The sequence below is a fragment of the Phycodurus eques genome, chromosome 19, assembly GCF_024500275.1.
Source record: "Phycodurus eques isolate BA_2022a chromosome 19, UOR_Pequ_1.1, whole genome shotgun sequence".
Classification (NCBI taxonomy): domain Eukaryota; kingdom Metazoa; phylum Chordata; class Actinopteri; order Syngnathiformes; family Syngnathidae; genus Phycodurus; species Phycodurus eques.
In genome coordinates this window covers 18,591,656-18,611,655 of record NC_084543.1, presented here as the reverse complement: position 1 = coordinate 18,611,655, position 20,000 = coordinate 18,591,656, and the positions used below count along the sequence as shown (strand labels likewise).

Sequence of the window (20,000 nt, the reverse complement as noted above, 5' to 3'; positions counted from 1 at the left end):
AGTGTTGTATTCTGCTCTCCAGTCGGTAGGTGGCGCGCGTGACCAGGACTGGAAGTTTTGACGCAGCAATAGAATAGAATTCAAACATTTAAGATTCATTTCAAAAAACACACACACATTCACAGGGACATAGTAAGAAACACGGAGCAAAGATATGTACTGGCCTGTGAATTACTGAACTTACTTTTAAATCTAATGAGAACATATTTTTATTGGAGTGCATTTTGTCTTCTGGATAACAATCATAATAATTCCCATAAAAAGCAACAGTTCTCCATTGCGGTGGTCACAGTGGGCCTGAACATAAGCAACACCGGGTTTCACACGCACGCTGATCATTGGGCCGAATATGAGCGTTCCCCTCTTCCGATTCAAGTCAGCAGAGGCACAATTCTTTGACGTCTCGAAAAGATGATCCAGGATGTGTGCAACGAATTATTTGCATGCTTTTCGCGCTGTCAGCATTCAGTCTGTATGGCCTTGGCCATCCAATCGGATCTGGCCACTAGTAACCTCAGGCTGTCACCTGATGACTGCATCAACTCCTCGCCGCTGATGAGGGAAAGTTCAAAGAAAAAAAGTGATTTTCTTCTTTTTGGAGTTTGTATTTTTGGTGTGGATTTGGTCTTTTTACCTCAGGCAGCGGGGGCCAAGCAGACTGACTCCATTAACAGCAAGGATCCTGTCTCCCGGTTGCAGCTTCTCACAGCGGGCTGCTGGTGTGTTGGGAACCACTGCCCTGATGAAGATGCCTTTCACCTTCAATGACATCTCCTGGAAAAGGAGGTCCAATTATGAGCGACACTAAAACTGGTACACCGCAGCTGTTGCGCATTTGAATCCATAACAGCCGCTTACATCGAAACTTCCCCAACAATTTCATCATTTTCTGTTGATCTTGCAAGACATATTCTTATTTATAAATTGTTCACTACCATCATTATGGTCGCTTTGTATTTCCTCCTACCTTTCTTCATCATCTTCGGTGGCTCTGTGGTGACATCTTGATGTTTGAAAAAAGACATTGTAGATGTTTAAGGTTCCTACGGGTGTTTTAAAACGGTTGCCCTCCGCATTCTCCCGAATGAGGCAGAAGTGCTTTGACCTGATTTGCCAAATGCGCAGGCAGTTTACGCATACACCGGATTCAACGTACTGGAACTATCGTGTACCCCAAGAAGCCCTATGAATTATTATTTTTGGAAATGTTGCAAGCAAATTAATGAGTTTTTCAGTTTAGACATTTGGGTTTTGGACCCCCTTGACCTATTCAAATCTTTATCCATCGTCGGTAGTTAAAGGAAAAGCTGTCGTGAAAACACGAAGGCTAGAAGCTTAGTAGCTGGGTTCAAATTATTTTACCATGGTGTAGATATGAAGAGAAATGGATTGCTGGAGTACGTGCTGGAGCCTATCCCAGCCATCATCGGGCAGGAGGCGGGGTACACCCTGAACTGGTTGCCAGCCAATCGCAGGGTACATACAAACAAACAACCATTCCCACTCACATTCACGCCTACGGGCAATTTAGAGTCTCCAATTAATGCATGTTTTTGGGGTGTGGGAGGAAACCGGATTGCCCGGAGAAAACCCAAGGAGGCACGGGGAGAACATGCAAACTCCACACAGGCGGGGCCGGGGATTGAACCCCGGTCCTCAGAACTGTGAGGCAACCAGTCTTCCACCGTGCCGCTTGTTTTTAGCAAATAATCATGAACTTAGAATTTGATGGCTGCAACACGTTCCAAAAAAGCTGGGACAGGTGGCAAAAAAGACTGCGAAAAGTTGAGGAATGCTCATCAAACACCTGTTGGGAACATCGCACAGGTGAACAGGTGGGTGCCGTGATTGGCTAGAAAAGGAGCTTCCCTGAATTGCTCAGTCATTCACATGCAAAGATGTGGTGAGGTTCACCTCTTTGTGAACAAGTGCGGGAGAAAATAGTCCAACAGTTTAAGGACAATGTTCCTCAACGTACAAGTGCAAGGAATTTAGGGATTTCATCATCTACGGTCCATAATATCATCAAAAGGTTCAGAGAATCTGGCGAAATCACTGCATGGAAGCGGCAAGGCCGAAAACCCAACATCGAATGCCCGTGACCTTCGATCCCTCGGGCGGCACTGCATCAAAAACCGACATCGATGTGTAAAGGATATCACCGCGTGGGCTCAGGAACACTTCAGAAAACCAATGTCAGTCAATACAGTTCGGCGCTACATCCGGAAGTGCAACTTGAAACTCTACTATGCAAAGCAAAGGCCATTTATCAACATCACCCAGAAACGCCGCCGGGCTCATCTAAGATAGACTGATGCAAAGGGGAAAAGTGCTCTGTGGTCCGACGAGTCCGCATTTCAAATCGTTTTTGGAAATTGCGGACGTCGTGTCCTCCGGGCCAAAGAGGAAAAGAACCATCCGGACTTTTATGGACACAAAGTTCAAAAGCCAGCATCTGTGATGTTATGGGGCTGTGTTAGTGCCAATGGCATGGGTAATTTACACATCTGTGAAGGCACCATTCATGCTGAAAGGGTACATGCAGGTTTTGCAGAAACATATGCTGCCATCCAAGCGACGTCTTTTTCATGGACGCCCCCGCTTATTTCAGCAAGACAATGCCAAACCACATTCTGCACGTGTTACAACAGCGTGGCTTCGTTGTAAAAGAGTGCGGGTACTAGACCGGCCTGCCTGCAGTCCAGACCTGTCTCCCGTTGAAAATGTGTGGCGCATTATGAAGCGTAAAATACGACAAAGGAGACCTGGACTGTTGAATAGCTGAAGCTGTACATCGAGCAAGAATGGGAAAGAATTCCACCTACAAAGCTTCAACAATTAGCGTCCTCACTTCCCAAACGTTTATTGAATGTTGTTCAAAGAAAAGGTGATGCAACACAGTGGTAAACATGAGCCTGTCCCAGCTTTTTTGGAACGTGCGGCAGCCATCAAATTCGAAGTTCATGATTATTTGCTAAAAGCAATAAAGTTTATCAGTTTGAACATTAAATATCCTTGTCTTTGTAGTGTATTCAATTAAATATAGGTCGAACATGATTTGCAAATCATTGTATTCGGTTTTTATTTATATTTAACACAACGTCCCAACTTCATTGGAATTGGGGTTGTACATGAGGCCCCTGGAATTAGCAGGTACTGTTTTCACAAGGAAAACAGTGAATAATGTACTCCGCCGCCATGGCCTGTATACACGCTTACCACGCAAGACGCCGTTTCTGAAAAAAAAAAAAAAAAAACATGTCAAAGCTCGAAGGTTTGCTAAATATTTGGACAAGCCAGTTAAATACTGGGAGAATATAGTCTGGTCGGAAGAGAGCAAAATGGAACTATTTGGATACTATAATTCACACCACGTTTGGAGGAGAAATTGCACTGCACATCACCCTAAAACTATCATACCAACAGTGAAGTTCGGAGGTGGGAACATGATGGCGTGGGGCTGCTTTTCAGCAAATGGCACTGGTAAACGACACATTATTCAAGGAAGGATGACTGGGGAAATGAACCGAGACATTTTTGACAAAGATCTGCTGGCATCTACGAGGATGATGAAAATGAAACGAGGGTGGACATTTCAGCAGGATAATGATCCAAAACATACTACCAAGGAAACTCTCAATTGGTTTCAAAGAACAGAACTAAAGCTGCTCGAATGTCCCAGCCAATCATTTGACTTGAATCCAATCGAAAATCTATGGAAAGAACTGAAACTCAAGGTCCATAAAAGAAGCCCACGGAACCTTCAAGATTTGAAGACCGCTTGTGTGGAGGAAGGGGTCAAAATCACACCAGAGCAATGCATGCGACTAGTTTCTCCATACAGGAGGCGTCTTGAGGCTGTCATTGCAAACAAAGGCTTTGTACAAAGTATGAAATAAATACCAGTTGACATGTTCAATAGTTTTTCCCCTGTGTCATTTCACATTACTACACACAACTTAATTTCTGATCTTATTTGTTCTACTTTCTTTGTATGTATGGATAAGTTGGGTTGTTCCCAACAGATCAGGAAATGTTCACCTCAATAGCACCTTTGGAAATACATTTAATGAGAAAAATGGTGACGTGTTAAATACTTTTTCAGCCACTGTAAATAAAGTCTATTACAGGGTACACAGAGTAGAACTGTGGTACTGCTGCATGAGGAAGTCTGGAGGGGCAGAGAAGTATTGTATATTAGAATAGTACAGGACATGTTTGAGAGCTGTCGGACAGTGCAGGACAGGTGAGGTGACCTGTGGGTTTGAGAGAGGAGTTTAGGGTGGCGGTGGGACTGCATCAGGGATCAACTCTGAGCCCCTTCCTGTTTGCAGTGGTGACGGATAGGCTGACAGATGAGGTTAGACTGAAATCCCCATTGACCATGATGTGCGCAGATGACATTGCAATCTGAAGTGAGAGCGAGGAGCAGGTGGAGAGCCATTTAGAAAGGTGGAGGCATGCACAGGAAAGGACAGCAATGAAGATTAGCCAAAGAACATTATAATGTACACAAATAAGAGGGGAGGAGGGGGGGACAATGAAGCTACAGGGGCAAGGTCAACAGTCCAGACCAATGGTGATCAAACGGATCCAAGCAAGCTGGAATGGGTGGAGGACAGTGTCAGGTGTGGTATGTGATAAAAGAGTCTCTACTAGTAGGAAAGTACAAAAGAATGATACACTGTGGCAACACCTTACGGGACTAGCCAAAAGAAGGAGAAGCTAATCCGTCGTCGGCAGCTAAAGTGCAGTGTCAAGTGATTCACGAATAACCCATCAGACCATTTAATTGGCCCAAAGCTAACGTAGGGTAATTGAGTAATTGTTTTACGTGTGCTTTATTGGCATATGGTCCCTGTATGTCGTGTAGGTAAGTTTTGTTCAAAAATGTTCACCATAATCATTTTTTCCTAATTATTTAGCAGACGCCGGCACGGTGAACGACCGGTTAGCACATCTGCCTCACAGTTCTGGGAACCGGGGTTCACATCCCGGCCCCGCCTGTGTGGAGTTTGCATGTTCTCCCCGTGCCTGGGTGGGTTTTCTCCGGGCACTCCGCTTTCCTCCCACGTCCCAAAAACATGCGTGGTAGGTTGATTGAGGACTCTAAATTGTCCGTCGGTGTGAATGTGAGTGCGGATGGTTGCTTGTTTCTATGTGCCCCGCGATTGGCTGCCGACCGATTCAGGGTGTACCCCGCCTCCCGCCCGGAGATAGCTGGGATAGGCTTCAGCACGCCCGCCACCCTAGTGAGGATAGGCGGTAAAAGGAAATGGATGGATATTTAGCAGACCCCGCAGCTACAGGCTCCAGAGCCCGGGGTTCCTTCGATCCCAGTTTGAGAAGTGGCATGTCTGCATTCCCAAAAAAATGCATTGTAGGCTCATGTAAGACTCTAAATTGTCCAAAGGTGTTAATGTGAGTGTGAATGGTTGTTTCTCATCAGGGGTGTCAAACTCATTTTTGTCTCGGGTCGCATTGTCGTTATGATTTCCCTCAGACGGCCGTTACAACAGTGACATGTTTAATCACCAAATCATATTATTACCATTACTCGACAAATTGAGGGATAACTAGTTTTGAAATCAGAAGACAAGGATAATAGTTTGTTCAAGTATTGTTTAAGTTACTGTAGAAGAAGGGTTTGGCAACAGAAAATGCAATATCTCCACATTATTGTTTATTATGATTGAGAATTTGGAATTTGGGTACAGATTAGAGCAAAAATTACAGAAGTTGACGAGGATGATTTGCTTTCGCGGGCCACATAAAATGATGCATCTGGCCTTGAGTTTGACACCGATGCTCTATATGATTAACTGATGAGCGGTCTCGCCAACTCGCCCAAAGTCAGCTTGGATAGGCTCCAGCTCACCTGTGACTCCGAGGACAAGCACTATAGAAAATGGATGAATGGATGGAATGTGTATAGTCTCATCTCATTTATAAGATAGACCTACCAGTACAGATTCCAATTGAATTATATTTTGTGCTATTGTTATTTTTCCATCTATCCAATTTGTTTAGGACACAGTTAAGAAAAAGGATCCCTTTAACTAACCCTCGTGTCAACCAGAGCAAGACCGAGACCACTTTTGTCACGCTCTAGCTCCAAACTGAAGATCTCATCATTGTTGTCATCAAAGTGGTTGCTCATCTCTTCTGCCTCCTCCTCCTCTTCCTCTATGAGTTCAAAAATCCTTTTCACACTGGTGTAATCTTGATTAAATTGGTCATCTTTAAGTGCAGCTAGACATTCGAACATTAAGCCACCTAAAGAGAGAGTATTGGAAGGTTATTCTCGAAGAATATAAGCAAAGACCCGTGAAGGGTTGAGTTCTAAAGTACCTTCGTCATGTGCACCCACATCAGAGGACCAAGGATGTGTGTCTTGGTCTTGGTCTTCTTTAGGCAAATGAACAGGATCTATGATGTGGGGGGTGTTTGGTGGAGTAAGGAGACAGGAGGGGTCCAATGCTGACCTCCTCATATCAGGGGTCTCCATCTCTCTTGTTTGCAGCTCTAGAGTCCGAAGCTTCTGGGACAAAAGGTGGGCACCGCAGGAGTTGAACTCATCCAGGTACTGGATGGAGGAGTGGAGGGACGGTGAGGGGGGTGAACTAGAGGATGATGGTAGAGTCTGGACGGTTGCCTGAGATAACACCATATGTACTGGTGTTGCAGCCATTGTTTCCTGTCTGGATTTGGTCTCCATGGGGACACCCTGAAATACAAATGGCATTAGAACTGGGGAAGGACAAATGACTACATTTTATTGATTCATGCATGACTTTAACAATTCACATTTTTTTTTTAAAGATGCTGTTTTTTTTTTAAAGAATGAAACACTAAGGAAAGTATGTTTTGCACATACAGTATACAGGTATATTGTTACATCACTTAGCGGGTTACACACGGCAATAATCGGGCAGAATTTGAGCACCCTGAACTGGTCGCCAGCCAATTGCAGGGCACATGCAAACGAACAACCGTTCTCACTCACATTCACACCTACGGGCAATTTAGAGTCTTCAATTAACCTAGCATGCATGTTTTGGGGATGTGGGAGGAAACCGCACTGCCCGGAGAAAACCCACCCAGGCACGGGGAGAACATGAACCCCGGTCCTCAGGAGTGCGAGGCAGACGCCCGAACCAGTCGTCCACCGCGCCGCTATTATCATATCCTATCCTGATAAATTATCCTGTGGTGTTGAGTGTGTTAAGAGTAATTTTTCTCCCCGATCTGCGTGTCAAACAGTTGGGCATGACAATCATAAACGTTAAACCTGTTCAATATTTAGGATTGCACATCCTTACGGTGTGGTCAACGGCGAGTTCGGCTGAGCCACGGACTCTGTGATTGTGATGTGAAATGCAATGAGAATAGGCAATTAAGAGGCAACTGAGAATATACTGCGCCCGGCCAATTGAACCTACTTCGAGACAAACATCCAATCACGCTCGCATTGTGGGAGGAAGCCAGAGTAACGGAAAATACCCAAGGAAGCGCTCAGAGAACATCCAAACTCCACACAGGAAGGAGCAAAATCTGAACTCTGAACCTCAGAGCTGTGAAACAGACTAACCGGCAGAACACCATGGCGCCCCGCTGTTTTGACAGGAGGCATGCAATGTGTTCCAGTTACCTGGTGCTGGCCAGTAGCTGTGACCCCATCAGACTGCAAATTGGAGAGGTTGAAAATAAACACTTTGAGCTTGTTGAAGTGTTCAACCAAGCTTGAATCTGTCACTTCCCTTCCCACCATGAACTGGTAATCCCCATCTGGTAGCACTAGAGGATGGTGGGTATCAAAACTATGCAGGATATCCTCTGAAAGTGGAAAAGGCATATAGAATATAGTGGCATAAAGAACAACAATCACATTATTAAAGAGAATGACCGTACTGTCGTGTGTTCAACTCTCACCAGTTCCGTACGCTTCCGTTCGGTCCTGGGCACACGGAGTCCGTGTGCGCCTGGTGGGACATGCTGGGCTGTAAAAACTGAGCAGGTGGTTCAGCTGAGCTGCATTCAGGGCAGGGAAGTCCGATCGTAACGATGCCCAAGAGGTCTACATGCACGCGCACAAATACATCGTGTTAGTCAAAATGCTGTACACGTTTCATGTCCACTGATTAGCCTGCCAACGTCTTGGGCCTCTACTGGCTTTATTGTTTTAATGACCCTTGTCCACGGCAGTTATTTTGACACAGTAACATAGGGAATAATCGGACGGGCGCAGTAAAAATGATCGTGCAAAAAAAAAATCTAACTCAACCGATGAACCAATTAAATCTTGAAGATCTGGATGAATTTATTGTAGCGTTTAAGTGGCGCAGTGATTAACGTCTGCCTGCCGTCAGTTCGGTGGCATTGGGGTTCGGCTCCGGTCTTTCTGTACGGGGTTTGCATGTTCTCTCCGTGCTTGTGTGGGTGTTCTCCGGGCACCCCGGCTTCCTCCCACATTCCAGAAACATGCATGCTAGGTTCCTTGAAGATGAAAAATGAAAAATGATCCATGGGTGTGAATGTGAGCGTGAACTGTTTGCGGTTTTGTTTGTTTGCGCTGTAGGTGCCCTGCGATTGGCTGGCGACCAGTCCAGGGTGTACTCTGCCTCTTGCGCAAAGTCAGCTGGGATAGGCCGCAACTCACCGCTGACCCTAATGAGGACAAACGATATAGACAATAGATGGGTTTTAAATTGGATGGAAGAATCGCTTTGTGAATGTTCTGGGCTTCTGTTTTCATGCTGTCACGGTCCGTGTTTTGATTGAGATCAACCGCTATATTGAGTTTTGTTTCAGGTTTTCCCGTGTCCCATGTTGCTCATGTTTCGTCTTCTCATTTAGTTACTGTGTCCACTTGTTCTCGTCAACCCTCGACCTTGTGTCAACCAATCAGCTGCCTCCAGCCACTCGTGTCTCGTCCAGGTGTTTCTCGTCTCGTCGATGTGTTTGTATTTCGTTCCCTGCTTTCCTTCAGTCTGTGTTGCTGCAAGCCATGTTACGTTTGGATGAGTTGATCCCGGGTTTCTTTGTTACGTGGAACCTTGCTTTTTGGACATTGTTAATTTAGCATTTTCTGCCTCCACGATCCTTGTTTGCCTTTGTTTTTGGAGTTAAATATCATTTTTAGACTCTTGCACTCGTGCCTTGCCTCCCTGCTTCCCTGCAATCGGGTCCAACACCGTGAAAGCCCGAACCTGACGCATGCCATTGTTATTTTGTTGAGCAGAATTGCACAGATGGTAATGTTATGAGTCATAATAATATGACCCAGGGTCCTGGGTTTAGACTGAAGATACGGAAACTGGGATCTCAGAACTGTGAGGCAGATGTGCTCGCCGATAATCCACGATGCTGTCCGCTTTTAAGACGACTAATAAATAAAATATGAAGGCTAAACACTTGGAGTGGATGTCTCCTCAGTTCATATTCTTTATATCATGTCACAGGGACATATGGAAAATTGACTTTGGAAGTGCTTGTACCCAAATACTGTAGAATGTGTAGAATGGAATTGTTTGTAGGGATTAACACACCTGGGACACATATTGGAAATGCCGCATCGTGTCCTTTATGAAACAATGGTCGCGTGAGTGTGCATGTTTTCACCTGGAGTAAAATGTCGCTTGGCGTCGAAAGGAGACTGATAGCCGATGAGAGTGTGCGCGTGTGCTTGAAAGCCAGTTTTCCCAATCCAATTGTCTGAGAGCAGTTGAGGAGCCAGTCGAAATTGGTCCGCATGCGAATCCCTGTAGACCGCTGATAGAAACCTGGCTCCGAGCCTGCAAACACATCAAGAAAAAGTCCTCCTTCAAATTGGTTACGACGTAAATAGGACGATTTAGTGAGCTCCGTTTTTGTTACGGGGCTGGCTGTAATATTTAATGCCTCATCTGTCTTTGATTCAAACATGACAAAATGCATTTGACGACTGCTGATTCAGCATAAAAACAAAAATCCGACCCAAACAAAAGGCTAAGGTTGGAGATATTCCACGTTTCCCAACATCAACAGTGAATACGTTGAGTGTCAAATGCTATTTCATGAAAAATCTCAACGCCCGCATAAAGTATATCGATAGTGGTTGAATTCCGGTGGTGACATATTTGTAGTGTGTCATGTACCACACGCTCCCTGTCCGTTCCCTCCTTTCCCCTCGGCAATTCACGCTAAATGTCGTAAAACCTCAATGAAGCACACCGTTACTGTGTGAAACAGTAACTTATTTATTCCGTGGTCCTGCAGGCACTGAAGTATATTTGAGGTCCAAGGAGCTACCGAGTGACTTTTGGGGGAGTCGTTTTACAGACCGCATTCTATACCGATGTGTGCCGTGCGGACAATAATATGTGTCCATCACGTATTGTTATTACTTTTCTAAACATTACCAGCACATAATCACCTGTCACCATCCAATATACGTACGATCCCGGTGTTTTCACACACGTTCCCGTTCAGCAGTCCACACAAACTCCGCATTTTGCTGCGCATAAATCCACACAGAAGTTGGCAATGAGAACAAAAAGCATCCGATTCACTTTGCCTCGTACATTCTGACTACTTTATTGACTGAGGTCTCATCGGCCTTGAAGCGGGATCCAGGCTTGTCTCTGGATCAATTGTATTTTACCTCTGATCAAAATCAGCAAAGGCCTGATTGTGGCAATTCTCTGAAAGATTATCCTGACGGATCGTCCTGTGCTGTGGGGTGTATTAAGTGATCTTTCGTCCTCAAACGTCTTGGAAGCGACCAACAGTCTTAAATGGTAAACCCGCTCAATATTAACGACCACAAATCCTCACGCGTCAGGTCGACGTCGAGTCGGGCCGAGCCGCCGGCTCTATGATCGGGACATGGAGCGTCACGATACCCAATTCGGAAGCGACCTGAAGCTCGCACTGTTGCCCGAAATAGAGGAGCGACTGGTTATGGGGAGTGTTTGTATCATGTGCCTCATCATTCGCCACAATAGAAATTACGAGACCGACAATCAGGTAAGCTAATGGGCAGGATAGATTCACTACTACTACTCTGGATTTCCCTGTGGCACCATTGTCTCTCACAGGTCAGGAAGGAGACACGTGATTGTCGGTGGAGACAGCATGCGATGTGCCGTCTGCCATCCCAAGTACGCCGCACGTTCGAAGCACACGCAGAGCAGTTTTTTTTCCCCTTGTCATGCGCGGGGTCTTTCACAATTGAAAAATGGTGTCGATCTGGATGGGTGTGTCCCTCTTTAGATTTGTAGCATGCACTGTATGCCCGCCTAGGGCATACAATTCTTCAGTTGAAGAAAGAAAACCCTACAATGGTCACTGAAATAAATTATAATCAAGGAAACATTTTCTCAAAATTGGCTAATCAGGCATTGATTTTAGTTTGTTGCACAACAAATACAAATGGGTGAGGGCACTGATGGATTGGTACCTCTCTCCATGAGTAAGTTGAAAAGCGATGCATTGATGAAGTAGAAAAGGAAGGCAACAAGCTGTGTGGAAATCTCAGGGTGGAGCTGACAGTCTAACAGTAGTCTCTGAGTCTCAGACAGGACCTCCGCAACCCGCCGGACTTCATCCGGGACCGTCAGCCCGCTGCCAGTCGGGGAGTGACCTTCAAGACCCTCCTGGAATGGGTTGCAGTCTATAAATCCCGGCAGGATCGGGTACAGGACCTGAAAGGGCGGAATCAATCAAGTGACCTGCATGACATACTGTGAGGGACACGTTCCAATTGCGGACACCGTAAGGTTGGGAAAGTGAACTTTTGTGCCGTGATCAGCGATCCCCCGAAGCAGATTACAGACCACCCATGTTGCGTTCACTTAACGTGCCTCTCTTCTTTCAACACTGTGACATTATTGATGGGAGATTAGACAGACAAAAGCAGTAGAATCAGCAAAAATCAGGGCGTTTTCCTTCCTCTCTCAGCTAAGAGAGCGTTAAGCGTGGACAACGACAGCTCTGTTTAGGCTAATTGTACGCAGACATCCCCTTTCCCCAGCAATCTTGCTCTTGCGCCCACCGAGGCCAGCGCCGGCACGAGATCCGCATTCCAAAAAAGCTGAATACGGCTCATGCGGGCTTGGCACGGTGCTGGAACAAGACTGCTGAGTGAAGAGTTCTGAAGGAATCCGCCCTGAGCGTATCATTTTACTTTCACTGTCGAACTCGGTCGGGGTAGGCGGGGAAAGACTGAACAAAACGGCAGAATGGAAGTAGACAGCCACAGCTCCCATCACGCACGAGACAATGGAAATGGGGAAAACACGATGTGTTCTGGTTGGAAAATGGCGCTCAGCGGTTCCAAGCGTCGAGTATTAAGCCGACCGAGCTCGATGCTTGATTTACCACATTCATCCAAAGACCTGTATTGTCTCACGGTCCAAATTGTGCATTCATCACAATGGGCAAATAAACAGTCTGGCCCACAAGTCTGGAGAAATGTGCGCGCATCGATCAACGAACGTCCTCAGTTGAAACGGCTTGTCATTAATGGCGCCTGTTGTTTTCCACGCTGCAGCAAAATTCACCACATTGGATCATTGTGTCTAAAAAAAAAACCTCGATATAGACGTCCTGCTTTTTCTTATTTGTGAAAGCACCAATAACATAGGGACGTACATTATGCGTTCCTCGCTGACATCCCCGCATATAACAACTTCAAATGGCTCAGACCGGCTCACCCTAAATATACACACATGTCATCTTCGCACTAATAAGGGGGGAGTCTTGACATTTCGATTCATCATTAGGCCTGAATCGAGAGGCCTTTGCTTGACATCGCAGAGTTCACATGCCTTACTAATTCTATTCTTTCATTTGGGGATAGAGGAGGATCGCATCCTGCGGTGTGATGACGAGCACGATGGACGACATGACGACCGGTGCAATGTGATTGTTTCCTCCGGTCACGGGCAACTTGATCAATCGAAACCCTTTTATTCCGCTCTCCTTTTAGTCAAAAGACAAAAAGCAAATCAAATTGAAATTCAGAACAGCAGTTGCACATTAGCACCTGATACTATGCAGGAGCATGGTTGAGGTCCTAATAATAATAATAATAATAAAGCATTTCAAGAAACCCAAGGACACTGAACAGTAATGTCTTTTAGTCTTTGAAAACGTTGAACAAACCCATGAACCGCTACAATCTGCCACTCCACTTTTCTATACAATAGTACAAAATTGAACATTCATAAATATGCCGTCATTCCTCAAATTGTGGTGTATTTGTTTTCGGATAGCTACTGTGCTGTTGAGTTGCCTTCAGGCTCACGGATGAGCTGGAGCCTATCCCAGCTGACTTGATGAGGCGGGGTATAACCTGAACTGGTCGCCAGCCAATCACAGGCCACATAATAGACACACAAGCATTTACATTCACATGTGGCGTGGCGTGTCGTGTCTAAATGCGTGTTTTGGGGTTGTGGGAGGAAATCGGAGAAAGTACGGGAGAACAAAATAAGTAGATGCGTAATAATAATCATCATCTGCAGGTTTAAATGTATTTTGGTTTCCGGTTTTTCGATTCATCCTACTTTTTCCAGCAACAATTACACGGTAGTGTTTCACAATGTTTCAATTATTGGACGGTTTACATTCTTTGTTTTTTCATGGCTAGTTGCAGTGGATGAACTTCCACCATGAAGTCATTATTTTTTAGAACAACTTTTTCTAGTATTTGGGATGTCATATTGGCTCAGTAAACGTGAAATATGAGTGACAATCGTCCACACATTCCTGAGTTTCAGACATGTTTCTGCCAACAGGCCCGAAATCAGGTCACCGGAATTTCTCAAATTGATCTACGTCACGAGCGAAGAGCTCTGCCTACGTCTCCGCTCCCGAGCCAGCGCTGTCAACATAACACACGCGTGTGCTCTCGCAAGCGGGTCTTCTACACGGAGGCAACCGATCAGAGCGAAGCCAAATATGGACAAAGCAGATACAAAACTGGGTCAAACAGAAGTAGCTGTCAGCGGGGCATTTTCTGGACACTGGTAGGACAAAACCAAGGTCTTTTTCGGAATGAAATTGACGCTTTTGTACTCAGCCCATGTTAGAGAGTCACTTATGGAGGTCCAAACAGCCAAAATACGGAACCTTTCAAATGTTGTTCATCTTTGCGTTACTACCATTCCTCTAAAAGAGGTTAGTTTGTTAGGTAAGGGACCTAATGGAAAGTATTGCGACGCAAAGATTCCTTGGCAACAGTTAGACGACCTCGGCCGAGCTCCGCTAGTACACGTCATTCGCACAAAGGCCCTCGGTGTCTCGCCTCTCACCAGTGTCACAATGACCCCAGTGTGGTCTGCCACTGCGGCCGGCGGCACGGCTTCAAACTGGGCCTGTCACTGATTATTTTCCTTTCTTGAACAACGCATTCATCGTGTCGGGGCCAGATGGAGCTACAGCACAAGTTGCAGCTCTTTGTGGTAGCAGTTGGTAGTTTTACCGGGAACCCAAATTATACAGTGGATTTATCTTTTCTCGAGTGAAAACATCTCATTGTATTCGTTTTAAGACAGTTTAGACATTTTCCCCAAATTTTCAGCAAGACAAAAAGAGCTCTTATTTGAAGAATCTTATTAAGTCAGATTATTTCACAGTCAGATTTTTTCCCCATTAAAACAAGACATTTAGTCCTTAAAAAGTGTCCTCGATTTCTTTGGCCTTGCATTTTGACAAAAGCATGTCACAGACGTGTTCTAAAGACACCTGGAAACTGTTTAAATTGTGAGAAACGTGTCAAAGGGGACAATGTCGCGACTATGCTTCCAACTTTGGGCAAGGCTGTTTTCTGTACCCAAGTGCACAAATCAAAATCGTTCAAGAAACAGGACACACAGAGCCCTAACCACATCACACACGGTTTTGTCTGACACCGCCCACTTTTGTCTCGACATGATCGCATGGAATTCTTCCTAAACCCAACGCTTATTGATGCCAGTAACAGCCTCGGGTGGCAGACACTCGCTTTTTGCACTTCGGTGGCATCCGATCACATTGAATCTGCAGCTAAAATATACATTTATCCTCGCACCTTCGTGATGTAATACACACACTGCTGGAAGGTAAGCAAGATGACCTCCTCCAGGGCTGCCATTGTTTCTTCACTGGCTGAGCGCACGCGGGTCAGCTGTAACTCCAGCACGTCTGCAAAAGAAGCAACGATACTGAACAAAAATAGAAGCACAACACATTTTTATTCCTATTCTTACAATGTATTCTACCCATTTTTCACGAGATTAACGCAAAGATTAAGACTTTCTATATATGCAAAAGTCTTGTTTATTAGTCTCCAATATTGTTCACTATCTCAACATCTGCAGAGGTGTCATGTCAATATGCTATCAAGAGAGCATTATCATTGCACGGGAGCCGATCAGCTTGTTGATTTTGCTATTCTGAAAGCTTGTACAGACGTGTCGGTCTGCGGTTGTGAGGCCGGTCGGATGTCCCGCCAAATTCTCCGAAACACCTTCGGAGAGGGTTTATGGTCGAGAAATGTACATTCGCTTCACCGGCATCGGCTCTGGTCCGCATTCCAGCAGTCGGCACGCAACATTTGTGACATTGTACTGTATGATAAAACTGCACGTTTTTTATTGTGGGCAGCCTGAGACACACTTGTGCCACGATCCGAGCCTAATCGGCATCTTGATATGCCGAACCTGTGTTGTTTTTTTTAAATTCTAAATGAAGCCACTCCGTATGATGTTGATTTATGGCCATAATAATATTGATTGAATGATGACTAATATCGAGGATGCGTCAATGGTGACATTGGTCCAATGGCGATGGTGGACTAATCTCAAAATGTGACTGAGCCAAATTCTCCCCATCCTCGCCTTTTTCGCTTCCATCTTCATTCTCCTCACAGCTTCTCCACTCCAAGATGAGAGGCAGCTGATACTGGAGGAACTGGAGTATCTCCAGGCTGTTTGACATCCACACCACTAGGGGCAGCAGTCCTGAGATGATATCCTTGTCGCTGAAACGGCGCAGGACATCCAGGTTTTAGCTTTCATCGGGTTACACAAATGAAGTCTGGAGTACGAATATGGGCTTACACTTGCTTCTGAAAAGCAGCTAGTTCCTTGGTTTGCTCCTGCATGGAAAAATATACAAAACAAAATGTCAATATTGTCCTACAAAGGAATATATTGTAGGTGCGGGGAGGTGGGAAAACGTCATGCGGGGAGCTGTAATGGTAACCCTTTGCCCGGCTCGTGTTTTCAAACTAAACACGCATTAAATTGGGCTGAATTTGAAAATGTCTCCTCCGTTCCAATCAAAGTCAGCAGAGACGCAATTCTCGGATGTGTCTGGAAGATGATGCTGCCCGATTATCCTGCGGCGCAGGGCGTGTTAAGAGTGATTTCCCCCCTCCTTGATCAACTCGGAAAACGGTCGGGCCGCCCGCCGTCGACGTCAACCCCGTTCAGTATTTCCAACGGCAAATGCGTATGTGCGCGGTCCTCGCCGAGTTCGACCGAGCCGCCGACTCTGGGATTGCGGCGCGAAGTTAGGAAGCTACTGGCGCAGTTTCCGGCAACAAATAAGGGGAGCAACTGCTTGCGTTGTGGTATGCGGTACGGGCGCCCCACTTCTGAGACACAGAACAAAACAATTACCATGTTTGGTAGACGAAAGCGTTTATAAGGAGAAGAAGAATACATTACCCGGGGCCTACTGAAGTCAACTCCGAAATTCAAAAAGCTTGTTTCAATGCCCAGAAAGAAGCTTTATTTTCATTGAAGAAGACTGTGCAGTGCAACTTGACAACTCAAATGCCCCTGAAGTCGCACAATGGGACGCGACCGCATTTTGGGTGAAAACCAAAACGTTATTCGCATTATGGAAGATGTACTTGATGTCAATGCTGCACGAAAAGCTCCGCTCAGTTCTAAATGCATTCCACACGTTTGAAGATCATTGCTGAGAACGTGCAAAGGTTGAGAACAATGTAGCACCGAATTGTTACGTTGTTTTTCACCATTTGATTTTGAGATTTTGTTTGTGGGGGCGTGGCTAAAACAGCACCCGGCGACACCCTCGGGCATCCGGCATGAGTCCTCCGTCCCCCACGACGTGAGAACAGAGTGCCTGAGGTTGCATCAGTTGCTATTCGTTGCAATTGCGTGCTCCTCAGAATGACACGGCCCATTTCTACCACTACGGCATGCGGTTCGCGAGCGAATTACGACGCGTGGCGGCTGTGTCTAATAAACGGTCGACTCACTAAAATGCGGCGCGGTGGACTAAGCCGCTGTCATTCCGTCGGCCAGGAGGAACGCCGGTTAGCGAGCGAGCGAGCTCGCCGGCGGCCAGCGGAGGAGTGGAAAGCCCCGCCATGTGAAGCGGCTCAAACGTACGGATGCGCAGGGGAGAAAGATGTGTGGTGTTTGATTGACAGTCCACAGTTTGAACGGGGTGTGGTTCTAACGCCTTCTGCATACCGCACGAAGAACGGCTGGATTTTGTTTCCTGATTTCTGAAGCCCCGTTTTACAGACGTGGCGCTTTATGTTATTCAAACGTACTTTACAGGAGCTTGAATTATTTGTCATTCGATTTTGACGCTCATACAAATATTGACCGTAATGATGACTTTACGAGCGCATCGGCGTAAGTTACACGTGTGACTACGATGCGGGGCATTCGTCGTAAAGCCAAGACCTACCGTTCTTTTAATTGAGCGTGGCACGAGCCTCGGTCAGCCCGAATCCCACACTGCGCGTACCGTTGAATGTCACACGGCAAAGCTGTGTGACGCTTCCCCAAAATTGTCAAAAGCTGTGAATCTTTTCTACAATCTGATCAAAATGTTGACACTGGACCAGCTTGGGATAATGAGTTTTGGCACATTCAATCAGTCCATACGATTTGTTAAACCCGAAGTCTGCGGGCCCCTGTCGCATTCAAAATGCGAATGAAAAGAATCCAGCACGACTCACCCAAACGGCGCTCTGAATTTCACTCGCAAGATGCAGCAGGAGGCGTCTCAGGTCCGAGGGCCGCAAATAGGAGGCGGAATACTGAACGCAGAGGCACAGCAGAAACGCAACACTCGGCGACGGTCCGTCTTCGGCGTCGCCGCTCCCAATTGCCACGATTTGTTTGACGATGCGATGCTCGTCCTCGGCCCGGTGGTTCAAACTCAGGCGGTGGCCCTCCGGCGATTTCAGAGACGGGGGGGCTCGCTTCGGGCACTTTCGGGAGGTCGGGCTCGGCGGGTCGCCGCGAGTGTCGCGGAGCATCGCATCTCTCGTGCGGGTTGTCGTCGGAGCGGATGTCGGGCGGCCGAACAAGCTGGGCGGCGTAGACGAGCCGGGCTCCGGAGCGCTACCGGTTACTTCCTTTTTACGCAAAGAATGGGAAATGACATTATGATAGTAATATTGCCAACGCGGCGTATCCTTGACCTTCGTTACCTTGCGAATCGAGGGATCTTTAAACAGAAACAGGTAGCTTTTTCCTAGTCCGATGACGTCACCGGGGCGAAGCTCTACTTTCTCTTTTAATATATTGCCGTTCCGGGTGACGACAGCGTCGGGAAAAGGGCACAGCGCGGTCGGTCTGCCAGTACTCGTGCGATGAAAAATGCAATGTTTCGGAAGTACGTCGTCCGCGAGGAGGACGATGTCCGCCTGCGAGACATCTCCGTTGTCATTGTGTTGCCCTATTACAATGCTTGGACTCGCAAGTAGGTAGATGACCAAGTCCTATGGGGACAAGCGGTACAAGATAAATGAACACGAGTCACGGTTATTTTTGAATGGAACTGGCTCGTGAACAAAAGTACATTCCATTGGAAGTCACCGTTTCTAGTTGCCTATTTTTAATATTTCTATTCCTGCAAGCTCATGTCAAAAGGTCCAACGTGAAACTGTAAACCAATGTCGAAACATATAATATATAAATACACGCTTGCTAATTGGAGACTCAGTTGTCCATGTGAATTTGCGAGTGTTTTGTCTACGCAGTATATAACCTGTGATTGACTGACGACCAGTCCAGGGTGTGCCCCGCCTCTCCGGTAAAGTCAGCTGGGATAGGCTCCAACTGAGCTGTAACCCTACCCAGGAAAACGGACGGATGGTACTCCATTGTTGTTATGTTGTTACGACTCTCTTCTTTTTTGTCTCTCTGTTGCCGCTCAAACCTCCTTCTGCCCGACGGGGTTTCCAACAAATCTCCATCTCCATCCAAATAACAACGGCGGGAGTATATCGAAAGCTCCAGCATGAAAAGGCATCCAGATCGAACGGGACTGCACGACCGAGCAAGCGGGGCAAAAGCTTCGATTACACGTCACGCAGAGTGTGCAGATGTATGCACGTTATGGATGCGGTCTTTACTTGAAAAATCGGATCGGAATCGGTTCGGTTTTAAGGCGCAGTTTGAGTTGCTATCGGCGTAGACGCAAACGACACGAACTCGGACCGTGTGTTACGGTACGGGCATTTTAATCTCGTCCCTCCTACTAAGTCACTGACAGCCAAAAGGTGCCAGGCCATCCTCTTTCTTCTCACAATCTTTGGTGTCCTTTTATCGCTTTTGAAAATGCCCAGAATGCCCTTCTCAAGCTATTCCAGTTGGTCTTTGATGCCTGGCAATTGAGATAGACAAAGAGCATTCAGTACCTCATTAACCTCTGTTCCGATCGGATTGTTAGCCCACGAATAGGGAACGTGGGCTGAAAAGAAACAGGGGGGCGGATGTTTCGAGGTTAGGCTCGTCCACCGCTTACGTTTACTTGAACGTAACCGGCGCGCGATGTTTATTGCTCGCGCGCATATTGGCGACGATGACCGCGAAGCTTCGCTATTTCATCCGCAGTTACACTATACGTTAGGGCTGAGCAATGATGGAAAACATTGGAATCAGGATTCTTTGGATTGACATGGAATTCATGATTAATAAACACGATTATTCATTTCTCTTAAAAAAGTCTACTTATTCGACGACCAAAGCTCAACATTC

General features: G+C 46.3%; 1 protein-coding gene across 7 annotated transcripts in view; it reads right to left on the bottom strand.

The window, feature by feature from the left end:
- Positions 1 to 174: 174 nt before the first annotated feature.
- The window catches only part of radil2b (Ras association and DIL domains 2b), a 33,426-nt gene continuing 13,600 nt past the window's right edge, over positions 175 to 20,000 (bottom strand). For 2 of the 7 annotated variants that reach the window (XM_061705775.1, XM_061705781.1), the window contains 13 exons: positions 18,449 to 18,739; positions 17,972 to 18,373; positions 16,086 to 16,123; positions 15,864 to 16,006; positions 15,056 to 15,168; positions 11,441 to 11,684; positions 9,622 to 9,794; positions 7,933 to 8,077; positions 7,652 to 7,836; positions 6,352 to 6,727; positions 6,065 to 6,276; positions 635 to 774; positions 176 to 552 (listed from right to left, as the gene is read on the bottom strand). In XM_061705775.1, the coding sequence (XP_061561759.1) occupies positions 459 to 552; positions 635 to 774; positions 6,065 to 6,276; positions 6,352 to 6,727; positions 7,652 to 7,836; positions 7,933 to 8,077; positions 9,622 to 9,794; positions 11,441 to 11,684; positions 15,056 to 15,168; positions 15,864 to 16,006; positions 16,086 to 16,123; positions 17,972 to 18,373; positions 18,449 to 18,739 (2,556 nt within the window). In that variant the 3' untranslated portion in view covers positions 176 to 458. Of the gene's footprint in view, positions 553 to 634; positions 775 to 6,064; positions 6,277 to 6,351; positions 6,728 to 7,651; positions 7,837 to 7,932; positions 8,078 to 9,621; positions 9,795 to 11,440; positions 11,685 to 15,055; positions 15,169 to 15,863; positions 16,007 to 16,085; positions 16,124 to 17,971; positions 18,374 to 18,448; positions 18,740 to 20,000 lie in introns of all 7 variants that reach the window. The other 5 variants (XM_061705780.1, XM_061705779.1, XM_061705777.1 and 2 more) reach the window with 4 other exon arrangements.